This window comes from Cydia amplana, chromosome Z (genome assembly GCF_948474715.1).
Source record: "Cydia amplana chromosome Z, ilCydAmpl1.1, whole genome shotgun sequence".
NCBI lineage: Eukaryota > Metazoa > Arthropoda > Insecta > Lepidoptera > Tortricidae > Cydia > Cydia amplana.
In genome coordinates, this window is record NC_086096.1 from 17,537,955 (window position 1) to 17,551,154 (window position 13,200).

Consider the following 13,200-nt stretch of genomic DNA (forward strand, 5'->3'; position numbering starts at 1 on the left):
GCGTTATTATTATTAAAATATACGTTTACTACTACTACTGCATTCTACATCTGAGTAAGGCTAAAACAAACATGTCTGTGCGCAGGAGAGAAGAGAAATCTACAACAAAGGCACCGGTAGCGAGAACCCGGCTGTGAAGTGGTCTCAACCGCCTGTTTCGCCCGTCGTGACAGCTATTCTCCATCAGTAAGTATTGTATAATTCAAATATAAAGTCCCTTCAGATGTTTCACATAAACAGTGCAGTTTATCAGTCACAAATTCCAGTTTATGACCGTTGTCGCCCTTGAACCGGCATTTAAGTTACATGATGCATATTCACATAGCTGTTTTGTGTCAATTCTGCTCTGAATCTCTGTTGTTTTTCAAAACAAATTAAAGAAACGAAACTAGTATTATGTATTCGCTTCGCGGCATCATGTATATTAGGTAACCTAATTCTCTTTTCATCTAATTTACATGCTTATGTTATGAGTGTAGTTATTGAGTACGATGATAGGATGATAGTATAGTATATGTATGTTTAGTATTCTGTGTAAAATATTCCAGTGTGGACATAAGCTGCATTCTGGCGCCGCCGCTGTTCGTGAACGGCGCGCTGACGTGCGGGCCGGCCGTGGAGCTCAACCTGGCTTCCGACTGCGCCTTCGAGTTCAGCCTGGAGCAGCTGAAACTCTTGCAGCACTTGCTCTCTGAGGCCACCTCTTCCACGACCTCTAGGTACACTCCCTGTTACATCGCGTGGTATTTAATCACTTACTACTATAGCAAATGTCGTGTCTTACAGGGACCTAAAGAACCTTGCCGAGGACCGGGAAAACCCGACAAGAGCCATGCTCTTAATGATGATACTATAGCATCTAGCCGCCCAGTGGCCTGTAAAAAGGCTTTCTATTACATTGTAAATTGACTCTATAATTTGACACATCAAAATTGCTTTTGTCTTGAAAAGATTTTATTTGTGGGTGGCTAGCTAGAGGAACAATACGGAGTGAGTTAGGCCACTACGACTTTTTGTAGACAAATGCGATTCAGTCTCGGTACAGTGTCGATTAAGGCAAAATTTAACTTATATGCACAATACAGTGTGAAGTTACTCGGATTCCGATTCAAACATATACTATCGTCCACGCTGTTAACTGTCAATTCGTAAATCTTATTGCAAAGTTATAAGGAGTAAAATAATGCAAATTTCTTTTTAGTGAGGATTTTATTCCATCAATGGCCCCCACAGCGGCCGTGTGTCCGTATGCGGCTTTATTTTTGAACCCGAAGCAAACGCCTGACAGTACGTTACAAGATAGTAACGCGGCATCCTTCAAAGGTATTATATATTTACTTATTTTTAATAATATCAATCCACGAATCCTTTTATCATATTAAATATTTTTACATTTAAGAATATCCATGGATTTATATTCAGTTACAAAGCTAGTAATATGTATAAAGATCTTATTAAAGATAAAACTTTAAACAAAAAAATATATATCTGTGATATTGATATCTCTTAACTAGGAGTTGCTGAAGTGCAATTGATCGACGAGTCGAGCAACACCGGTAAATCCGATCGAGGGTTTACAACCGATTCAGGTATAGACGTGGCCACATCAATGTCAAGACTGAAGCTAGACAAGCCAGCTTCAAAGAAAAACCTCAACGTCGCCTTTGCCGAGGAAATGTAAGACATCATTCCTAAGGGTCGCTTGCACCAGACAGTCTGTCGCTCTTAAAACGTTTACTAAATTTTTATTGTATGGGAAATTTCATAGTTTGCTCTGTGGTTGTAATGGCCCTAAATATATTACATTTGTATGTACAGTCAGCAGTTAAGTTCAAAATTATCTGAATACAACTTAATTGATTAAAGTAATATTTAATTGTGTACAATTTTGAACACCTCGGCCGCTTAGCCATTTTTGTTGCTGAATGTATAAAATATCTCCGACGAGAAGTAATTAGGTGTTTCTAAAGCCACCAGCGACGCTACTGTCTTACGTAAATGCCCGACATTTTACTTTCAATTGAATCGATATTATTTCAGAATTGATGTGTCGGAATATCTGGAGGTGTTTGTGACAATGGGCGTGATCGAAATATCGCTTTATATGGAAGATGACAATAGCCCCGCAGTAATTGCTTTGAGGCCGCCTCCCAAACCCGAGCAAAATACGGAAGAGGTAACGATTAACACTATGAGCAAAACTATTATTTATCTTGGCTACTATACACGCGTCTTCTATTCTAAATCACTTTATTAACTATTGAAACACAAAAAATATCAAATAAGAATCCCCTCATGCGTATAACGGCAATTTGGAATTTGTTGATCATTTCATAAATAGATTGCTTACTTAATTATTATACATGATATACATGATTGTTTTGGTATCCAATATATACATAACTCACAAAAGCTGGCACTGAATGTGTATGTAAGTCTCTGTAAATTTATTCAAACCCCACGCCAGTTTCAGTTTTATTAGTGTTCGGAATTTACCTATATGAAAATACAGTTGAATAATCATATTCGCTTAAGATTTAGATCGCCGATATATTCACATCACGCCCTTTTAGTAAGTGGTAATTGCTACTAACATTTATTGTTACATATTTTTTGTTATCACAATGCATACTTCTATTTAGGAGACGGCCGATTCAGAGAAAGATGACGACCAAGTCGAGGAAACTTCAGCATCTGAACTAAAGTCTAACGTTAGCCAATTGAGTATTACCGATGGGGTTAGGCTGTTGGACACTAAACTTGACATGCACGTAATGTCTTTGTTTATTATTTATTATTTTAACTAATTTCTTGATATTATAACAAGATAGATTATGATATTTTGATAGCGTCATGTAAGACAGAAATGCCCAACCACTTAATAGGTACCCCTGTTTTGAAAACGGACGTTTAAAGCAAGAAAATATATGTGAATTTTTTTGATGAGTTAATACTATGATTTTTTTTATTGTTTGACGTAGCTTGTTGCTAAAAAGGTTGGGAATCTCTGACGTAAATGGCGCCCAATTATTTTCTTCTTTTTAATTACGTTTCGTTTAAAACAATAGTTTCCATTGATATCAAGCAGTCTATATTTATAGTCAGTACTTCCCTTCTTGCTATTGCCGAGGGACGCTGTCATGTTTACTGATGTACACTATGTACGATAAGAGCGTGACCGGTAAAACTTGTATTGCGATATTTTAAACCATTTTCATTCAAACGCCTTCTGATTGTATCTAGAGATATCTTCAAACCTTTTTATTAGTTTTCTTCCCCAGAAGGCCCAGAACGCAAAGACAGAAGAATGAATTTTTTGAAAACATCTGCATGGCCCGTTTTAAATCCTATGTGGAGGAGGTGTTTTTTATTTTTTCCCGTGTTCTGGTAAATCGTAAACATTTTTATACTCCATATAATGCTTCACCCACTTCATTACAAACGCCTTGATTTATTTATATGCAATCAGCTTGGTTTCGGGTACGTACAGAAGAACACTGCCTCATAATAACGTGAATCGTAAGCGACATTCTTTTTTTTATTGAAGTATAGGTGGGAAACTGTCAAAAGATTTTAATTATCTTTTACGAAGCGTTGTAGGCAAAAGAACATTCTATTCAGCTAGTCTTTTTTTTCTGTGCCACATCCTTAAAATATACATGTACACTGGTCACGCTCTTGTCATACACACGTAACAGAAATGATATTTAAACAAACACGGTATTGCTACGCGGAAGATATTTAAAAAGGTAAACTGAAATTAAAAATAAGCTGACGGCAAACCTTTTCTATTACAATGAGGTGTACGAATGAAACTTAGACGCAAATAATGATCTATTCATGGTAGTAACGTGCCTGTCGGCCATTAGGTAGATGTCGCACTGCGTTTTATTTTTATGCTTAGCACAACCGTAAGTGTAATTCAAAACTATTTTGAACGTTGATTTTATCGCACAAGGACAATGTACACAATTAAATGAGTTTTCTTAATGCTCATACGGTTGTTATGCTAATGTTTTTTAGGTATGAGCATATTTCTAATCCGGCCACGTTGTGTGCAGGCTCAGCAGGCGTTGCAGCTGCCCCGTGCTCGGCTGACTTCAGGCAAGTTGGCGCTGCTGCACATTACTTTACATCAGCCCAATTTGTACTACTGGAGGAAGAAAACAAGGAAAAATCTACAGGTGCAACCAACAATGATGTTATTATTGAATATTGGCTAAGCGCTGGTGGCCTAGCGGTAAGAGCGTGCGACTTGCAATCCGGAGGTCGCGGGTTCAAACCCCGGCTCGTACCAATGAGTTTTTCGGAACTTATGTACGAAATATCATTTGATATTTACCAGTCGCTTTTCGGTGAAAGAAAACATCGTGAGGAAACCGGACTAATCCCAATAAGGCCTAGTTTACCCTCTGGGTTGGAAGGTCAGATGGCAGTCGCATTCGTAAAAACTAGTGCCTACGCCAATTCCTGGGATTAGTTGCCAAGCGGACCTCAGGCTCTCATGAGCCGTGGCAAAAAATGCCGGGACAAACGCGAGGAAGATGATGATTATTGTATATTGGCTTGCTTCGTTTTGATTCCTTGAATAGGTGAAATTGGTTAATCATGCAATGTCTCAGTTGTCTATAAATTTACTGTGTTACTTAAACTCGCAGATTTTGTTGTAGGTGTCACTGTTTAACGCGTGGATTGGGCTGGGAGCGGGCGAGAAGGATGGAAGTCGGCCGCTATTATCCACGGCGAAGGGCACGCCGGACCCGGTGACTGACATACCGCCGGCGCTCGCCACTGTCAAGATTATCCTGCCGACTGGTGGTATAATCAAAGTTTTATAAAATACGACGTTGGGTGTCGCGTTTTAATTTATCGATTAGTCTTCGAGGGCGCTGGGCATTATGTCTCCATACAAAACAGAGAACGTTGTCGAGAACTGCACAATAATATATTTCACCCCTTTCTGCATATAAATATTAAAAGGTGTGTTGGCAGGCAGCGGACCAAGCAACTACAGCGGCGTCAAAGGATCCGTGACCGTGGACGTGGAGCGACCGGTACTGCTGGGACTCTCCGCGGATACTCTGCGCCGGTTAACGCTCACCAACCAACTGGTAATTCTACTACGACTGGTTAAAGGGTGAAGTTGTCGTTGGAGAGACAAACAATCAAAACGAACCAAAAAGTATGCCCATTTAAGCATCGTCTTTGCATTAACCTGTCGAATCCCACGATATGACGTCACCATAAGCGTTCTGGCTCATATATGAGCCGTGGCAGCTGACAGATTAAAAGCACAAACGATTGGGTACCAGATATATTTCTGTATTTACTTTAAATTGTACAGATTACATGCTAACATTAAATTTGTTTTACAGGTCCAAAAATATTTCCAGAAGAATAATGAGAAAGGAAATATTACCTTGAGCGACGGCGATCTTCATACACCACCGTTCTTTAAATTGCGTAAATTCATTGGTGAGCCTTTTTTACTTATGAAAGTAAATGATAACTTGATAAGGATTTGTCCGAGTACTAGGTACTTGTTTTCCCACTTTTCACATTGCATTTCAAATCAACTACTACTACAGCTACTTTACGTTCTGGCACGATTGGGCGCCGATCCTAGCTACTCTGGTTTGGTCTGGACTTGCTGGTGGATATTCAGCCAGGGGCAGTTTTATTATAAATAGGCCGTGTATAGCTCCTTTATTTTTTACAGTTAGCCACAGCTTGGAGAATATCGTAATCCAAATGAGTCAGCTCGGGGTGACGGGCAGCGAAGGCACAATAGGGTGGGACAGCGCGTCGCTTCAGATAGGTGCCGCGGCGCGGCCGAAGCGGCTGGTCGCGCGCGCACTAGTGTCCGCGCTGCTGGTGACCGCCGGCCCGCCCGGCGACCAGCGCCATGTCCTCCTGCAACCGATGATGCTAGGGTAACTACGTTCTGTATGCATCAGCTCTATTTCCATCGAAAATTGACATTAATGTTGACATTGTCACACTTGGTCATTCCAAATTCCATGCAGAGTTAGCATAGTCGGACTCAATAAGGTCCTTTTCACATGATTCTCTAATAATCAAATTAGTCAAAACAGTTATAAACTATTTTATCTACTGTCTCTTCGTATAATGATTTGAATGCGATGAATTCTAAAATATATATCTTTTGGGCAGTATGGAACTGGAGTGCAGCTGGGAAGCGTGGCGAAAGGCTGAGGGCGGCGTGTCGGCGCGCGAGCCCTCGGTGCGCGTGATCGTAGACCTGGACCGCGTCACGCTCGACGTGCGGCCGGAAGACCTCGCCGCGCTCCGCAGGATACAACTAGCAATGGACACGTTGGCTGATAAACAGGTAAGGTCAATGTGGACCGTCCGCCAGAAGACCGTCTACCAGGTAAGACCGTCTACTATCTCTTTCGCCGCATCTAACTCTTGCGAAGCGAGAGCAGGAGCGAAGCTCTTCTGACTGTATCTGATCGACAAATACGAGGGCTTTGCCATATGATGGTCTTCCCAACCAAAAATGTTACACATACTCGTACCGGTTTTATCCACACTGACCTACATTCTCGTTGGTTGTTTATGCTGATGTAGATATAGAGGAGGTAGTTTTTATTACCTACTCAGCCTGCTTGTATTAAAAGTTATAAGCTTTCGTAAAGCGGAACCCAGGATTGATTAATTTTCATAGTATAGAAAGATATTTATTTCTTTTTACAAAAAAATATTTAGATTGTTCATCACCCGCAACTGCGTTTTAGAGGTATATTTGTATCGAGGTAGAAATATTCTGTTTAATTATTATTGTGTGTCAAGGAGGACGAAAAGGAGCTCCTAGCGCCGCACGAAGAAAACGGCGATAATTTGCGGTTTTACAGTAAGCGGAGCATGTCCGAGCGAGCCTTTCCCAGTTTGGAGTCTGTCGAAGCCTCCGACCAGTATTACAAGGACGATCTCAAGTAAACTATACAACATTGTCTTACAATAAAAATTATATAAATTATTGGCGTTTTAGCCACCAGTTATCTTGTCCGTAAAAAATAAATGTACCGAAACGGTTAAAATTACGCAAATTCACACCCTCTTGTATGTACAGAGAATGGGAATCAATTCAAAAACCTTTATACAATGATAACCCAGCAGTTGTTGGACTTATAATATAGACTGTGGTGGTGTGTGTAGTTGACAACCGTAATGTGACCTCGGAGAAATAAATGGAGAATCTTCCTTTAGCGAAGAAGTTCACAGTAACCTAACCTAAAGATCGGTTTTCCCAGGATAGCGGTGCCGTCATATAGCGGCCGTCTCCATACTAAATAATACGGCTAAATATGGATGTCATAGTATTTGTATGGAGACGGCCGCTATATGACGGCACCGCTATCCTAGGATAGGAAACCAGAGCATAAGACAATGTAACGTCAATGGGAGTAATCTGTCCTTACAGAAGTGGAGCCTTTAAAATAGTGACCGGGGGTCAGTTCCCGATGGCCTACCAGGTGGCGCTGCACGGCGACGCCATGTCGTGGCGCTACCCGCACCCGCGGACCGTCTCTAGGATCACGGTGTTCCCCATACCTGGCATTGTGAGTGCTTATAGCTTTTCTTGTCTAATCTCTTTGTATGTTTCGTTGTCATTGTTACGTTATACTTAAGGAAGCCGGATATGTCAGTAGCAATGTAAAGCAAACTAAAGTATGGTATCCCTAGGAAACGAACAGAAAGCAGCAATGTACATCGAACAACGATGAAATGTAAACAAAACAGTTCCACAGATAAGATATAAATGACATACGATTTTTGAATAATTCAAACGTAGTGTTGCTAACCCGCGCTTTTTCCAATTTGCTGCCTTTTTCTACTGACAAGATTTGGTTGACCCAGTATAGTTATTTATTCAAATAATGTATCCCACCAAAAACATTTTCATGTAAAATGTTGCCAAGACGAAACCACAAGGCTCACACTGACAAAAAGTTATCAGATCTCTTGTAGAGCCAAGCTTCTAACTCTACAAGCCCTAACTTCACAAACTCTACACCTTAGTCAAAATATGTGGCTTGACCGTTTCGCTACTGTCACATGGACGTAAGGTGAAAAATGTATTCACTATTCATTATTTTTTATAATACAATAGTTCTTGGAGTAACGAAACGGCCAAGCCACATATTTTGACTAAGGTGTAGAGTTTGTCAAGTTAGGGCTTGTAGAGTTAGAAGCTTGGCTCTACAAGAGATCTGATAACTTTTTGTCAGTGTGAGCCTTGTGGTTTCGTCTTGGCAACATTTTACATGAAAATGTTTTTGGTGGGATTTCACTTCTTTTTGTAAGTTGCTTCCATCCCCTAATTTAAAGGGTTGCGCGTGTGATTTAAGGTACTATTAAAAATCCTGAAATACGTACCTCGGGGGATGCCCCGAGGTACGTATTTCAGGATTTTTAATAGTACCTTAAATCACATGTAATCAGATGTATAAAAGATGTTTTATACATCTGCTTTTTACTGATTCCCCATACAAACTTCAACCCTCTTTTTCCCCTAACGCCCTTTTCCACCCCCTTTTCGTCGCCCGTTTTGGGGTTGAAAACTATTCTATGCCATTCCCCATTACAAAAACTATCTACGTACCAAATTTCAACTAAATCGGTTCAGCGGTTATTGATTTCCCATATAAAATTCCACCCCCCTTTTCCCCCCCTTAGGGGCAAAAAATTTCAAGTTTTTGAATTATTTTGTTGTTTGTGTACTAATACTATCTTACATACCAAATTTCAGCTTCCTAGGACTTCAGGAAGTACCCTAGAGGTTTTGATGATCAACAGTGAGTGAGTGAGTCAGTGACGAAATTGGGGTTTTTTAGATATGAATAAAATCTTAAGTATAAGAGCTATGCAATTGAAATTTTTTATGTTTAATAAGTCCACTATTGACATCATATCCCGAGAATTTGTTTATCTGGTATAATCCAAACCCAAGTTATGAGAGTTCAAAAAAACGACGAAGCGCTTCAAGAAAAGGTAGGTAGTGCCCTTGCGCTTCGCTTTGCTCGTCTTGGCGGGGGCACTACCGTGCCCCCAGATTTGCACCTCGATACCTGCATATTGTGAAAATATAGTTTTTAGTTCTAGACATTTCATGAAAGGATTTGGACAATTAATACTAGATTTTAAACCAATAGCTAAGATTAATAATTCATTTAACTGTCCGTTATTAAAATCATTTAAATGTTGTATTTTTAATGATAGGATGAAGAAGTGAAATGCAAGTTGGAATTCTACGATCCGTTATTGAAAAGATGGGAGCCGCATACGTATATTACTCTGCCTGTATCAGAACCAAACGAAATAAAATTATATGCAGAACCGCCAGGTGTGTATTCCTATTTTATTTTATTAGTAACAATAGTTGTGCAAAGTGTAAAATGTTTCCAAAAAGCTGGAAATCTTCTCAGAATGTCAGGAAAATTTCTTAACCAATGAAGAAATTTTTCATTAAATGGAAGATTATAGGTCCCATACAAAAAATTTAGATGTTTCAGAAACTATCCTATTTGGAAATATGTCAAGTTTCAAAACTTTCCGTCGGCACATCATTCATAAATTCATAACAACTATCTAATACCATGACTTTTTTTTATTACAAACAGTACCAGTGCCCTATTTCTATCCTATTTAGATGCGGTTTTTGCAACATTGTGGAGATTTCGCGCGGATTCCGACACCAAGCCTCAACAACGTACCTTCGAGTTCGACATCACCAAATTTATGCCCAGAGTCGACCCCCTGGTAGGATTATTTTTAATGATAGGATTATGTTTAAAAAAAAAATTGTTTATTTCAGACTTTTACATCCACATGTTAGTCTACTTACATCGAAAACTTAGAAACTAGATGTTAGTACCTACATATAAATACATAATTAAAAACAAAAACAGAATTAAAAACAAAAACAGAATTAAAAACAAAAACAGAATTAAAAACAAAAACAGAAAAAGGAGTCACCCATTATTACCCTTTTTATACCCTTCCCGTCACAATACTGACCCAATATTTTAACATTGGGCAGTCAATATAATTATAAGTATGTCGCGTGTAAATATTGAGAATCATTCGTCATAATTTGAACATCTGGGTGTGGCCAAACATGCAATCCGCCGAGTACCGAGAGCCGCTTATTTCACACAGTTACAAAAAAAAATCTTAGATAAAAGCGGGTCTCTGCATGTCTGGCCGCACCATTAGAAATGGGCCGAATATTCGGTAATTATTCGGTATTCAGCAAATTTTCAATTAACCGAATTATTTGGGCCAACCTGTAGGTAGGTACCTAACTGTGTCGATACAACTTGCCCTAAATTTTTGCTTTGATTTGACCCGGAACACATGTACCAGGAAGCGTAAGATTAGATGATCATACCAGGGTTGACGGAGTATTTTCCCGTGCAGGCAACTGGGCGCGACGAGCCGCCAGCGGAGGCGCGCTCGGGCCTCGTCAGCGCCGAGCAGCTTTCGAGCGCGCTGCGCGTGGACTCGTACTTCTCGCCGCGCTCGGTGGCGCGCGTGCGCACCGCGCTGCGCTGCACTGAGCTCGAGCTGCATGCGCACAACTCGCTCCCCTCTCTGTCCAGGTACAGGTGTAACCTCAAACTTTAAATAAACGTAGCTCAAGCGAGTACTTACAAGTATATCAGAAGGCGTCTATGAAATATCTTGACTCATTTTAGACGAAACTGGTGCGATAGTTACTTTATAAATATGTATGTAACAAATTTACGCTTGTAAATGGGGTTGGCAACTGTCATAAGTGTGCATAGATGGCGCCATTATAGCTTGCCCCTTTATCTATGAGATTTGGTTTAATGGACTGACTGGCATCCAGGGCATACATTTCCATTAAAAAACAAAAATTTGACTCAATTCTAGGGATTGGCAGGGCAATGCAAGCTATGCTGGCACTATCTGCTAAATACTTCGACCGGCCAACCCCATTATAAACTCATGGTAAATCATTTTATACCGTCAACCGGGGTGAATAGAATACCCACACAAATTATATCATGCATTGTAAATATTAGTATATTTTGCATGATACAGTTTGTTTTAAATAGTCTTTAATTATCAGGTAATGGTCATTCCCAACTTTTATCACTATTCACCCCACCATCCCTATTCTCCCCGGTTGACGGTATCAAGTTTTGTTGTTGGAGACTTAAGATTGTCGGTTGCAGAAAAGCGTGTTCGCTGGAGGGCTACTACGTGTCGCGGCCGCTGATGCGCAGCCACCGCGTGCTGTGCGTGAGCGCGGCGGACACCGTCGCGCAGGCGCTGCTCGGCTCGCGCGCCGGCCGCGCACTGCTGCTCGACACCAAACTCTCGTGAGTACAGCATGCCTTGTTCCGGTCGCTGAAAGGCACTATGTTTCTCTGATTGTGTACTCGTAGATACAACACATGCTCGCATAAATGATGAGCACTGTCATACTTCGACGACGTGGTCAGTGTTGTATATGCATAGCCCTGTGTGTTTAAACATAAAACTGTATCAAACAGATGCGACGTCCTAGACTGCTCCACGGGCACGCTCGAGCAGATGGTGGGGTCGACGCGCGTGCAAGCGAGCGCTAGCGTACCGAGCAACGTCGCTGTATCGCAGGCTCGAGTGCGCGCGTGCTCTGAGAGCGTGCGCGTGGCGCTGCACGTGCCGCGCCTCAGCACGCTACGGGCGCTCGCCGACGACTGGGGGCCAGTGTTACGACAGGTATTTACTAGCAAACTTTTACATACTTGATTGTCGTATCCACTGCGATCTGACTAAATTAGGGGTCGTTAATCTAGGTGATAAGGGATCATTATCACCTCATTACCATTCCTGTCCATGACACCATGGCAAGCTTCATAGCTTTCATGTAAAAACCTACAACGAATTCATATAATAAAGGTTGGTTATATTTATAAATTATCGGACCACTTCGAGTGTTTACAGGGAACACCATTGGTCCGTACACCACCAGTTGAGAACTACTCTATTGAAATATATAATATTATCTATTTTAATTTCTTTAAGGTGTGGTATCCAAGTAAAACTAATTTGGAATTTCAGTGCAATGGAGACGTATCCACGGAGAATGAAGAGAATGAGTTGGACAGTTGTAATGATTCCGAAGCGGACATGTGTGCAGTGTCGGCACTCGAGGGGCGCGTGTCGCTGTGGCTCCACAACAGCTGCTCGAGCGCGCTGCGCGTGGGCCAGGAGGGCTGCGAGGAGATCGCGCCGCTGGGGCCCGGCGCCACGCTCGCCTACCGGTAACACACTTCACAGATGGACGGCGCGTGTCGCTTAAAATTAAATATCATTTTTTATCAGGCAACTAAGGACCAAAAACACATAACTTACAAACTAACATACATACAATAATAAAAATACATCAACATATTTTTTACAACCGCTGTTCCAGCGCGCTGCGCCAATAGGCCCCGTCAGTCCGGAGCGAGGCGTTCTAAAACGCCAACCTATACAAATTAGTTGCCGAAAAAATAATTAAAATGTCTTGTAATAGTTGTAATTCGCTTCTAATCAAATTCTACATCGTTTCAGATGGCCGTCTCCAAATCAACCGTTCAAAATTCGATTTGCCCCAGCGGGGCCGTCTACAGACTGGCAATGGTCCTCTAGTAAGTATTACGTATTGTATAAGCTACAACACAGCAGTATTTTTAACTTCAAGATTGAACCAAGGAAAAGCGTAAGACTTTTTGGATTTAACAAATGTATGTCAAACGCCGCCGTTATGTTTGTCGTGCAGGTATACCGTTCTGTTCGGGCGAGAGCCGCGTGCGGCTGCCGGACGCCGACGCGGAGGCGAGCGGCGTGTACGTGCACGTGCGCGGCGACGTGGCGGGCGCGCGCCGCACGCTGCACCTCGCCGGCCGCCTAGTGCTCGCCAACGCGCTGCGCCGCCCGTTGTATTACAAGGTATGTCTCATTGTTTACATACAAAGCCTTAGTATGGCTTATCATACAAAGCCGTGAACAAATCCTTCTTATTGTGAATCTTAGTATGTTTTGGTTGTCACCTGATAATATGTGTGTTTTACTCTTAATTTATTTATTCAATCGTATTTACTTAACTTTCTAATACTAGGCAGGTGTGCTAAAATATCACGCAGCTTCTTTTAAATTTACATGCTGATCGCTTCATTC

At 41.3% G+C, this 13,200-nt stretch overlaps 1 protein-coding gene across 1 annotated transcript in view; it reads left to right on the forward strand.

Moving 5' to 3' along the window:
- Window positions 1-13,200, forward strand: part of LOC134661831 (intermembrane lipid transfer protein VPS13B) — a 62,216-nt gene that overhangs the window by 26,280 nt on the left and 22,736 nt on the right. Inside the window, exons 38-59 of the mRNA XM_063518028.1 lie at window positions 86-186; window positions 549-719; window positions 1,202-1,323; window positions 1,515-1,677; window positions 2,041-2,176; window positions 2,643-2,771; window positions 4,062-4,184; window positions 4,671-4,818; window positions 4,993-5,129; window positions 5,376-5,475; window positions 5,720-5,933; window positions 6,175-6,394; window positions 6,811-6,959; window positions 7,448-7,586; window positions 9,247-9,370; window positions 9,677-9,786; window positions 10,447-10,628; window positions 11,229-11,375; window positions 11,550-11,757; window positions 12,100-12,302; window positions 12,595-12,671; window positions 12,803-12,972. Of these exons, the coding sequence (XP_063374098.1) occupies window positions 86-186; window positions 549-719; window positions 1,202-1,323; window positions 1,515-1,677; window positions 2,041-2,176; window positions 2,643-2,771; window positions 4,062-4,184; window positions 4,671-4,818; window positions 4,993-5,129; window positions 5,376-5,475; window positions 5,720-5,933; window positions 6,175-6,394; window positions 6,811-6,959; window positions 7,448-7,586; window positions 9,247-9,370; window positions 9,677-9,786; window positions 10,447-10,628; window positions 11,229-11,375; window positions 11,550-11,757; window positions 12,100-12,302; window positions 12,595-12,671; window positions 12,803-12,972 (3,273 nt within the window). The remainder of the gene's footprint in view (window positions 1-85; window positions 187-548; window positions 720-1,201; window positions 1,324-1,514; window positions 1,678-2,040; window positions 2,177-2,642; window positions 2,772-4,061; window positions 4,185-4,670; window positions 4,819-4,992; window positions 5,130-5,375; window positions 5,476-5,719; window positions 5,934-6,174; window positions 6,395-6,810; window positions 6,960-7,447; window positions 7,587-9,246; window positions 9,371-9,676; window positions 9,787-10,446; window positions 10,629-11,228; window positions 11,376-11,549; window positions 11,758-12,099; window positions 12,303-12,594; window positions 12,672-12,802; window positions 12,973-13,200) is intronic.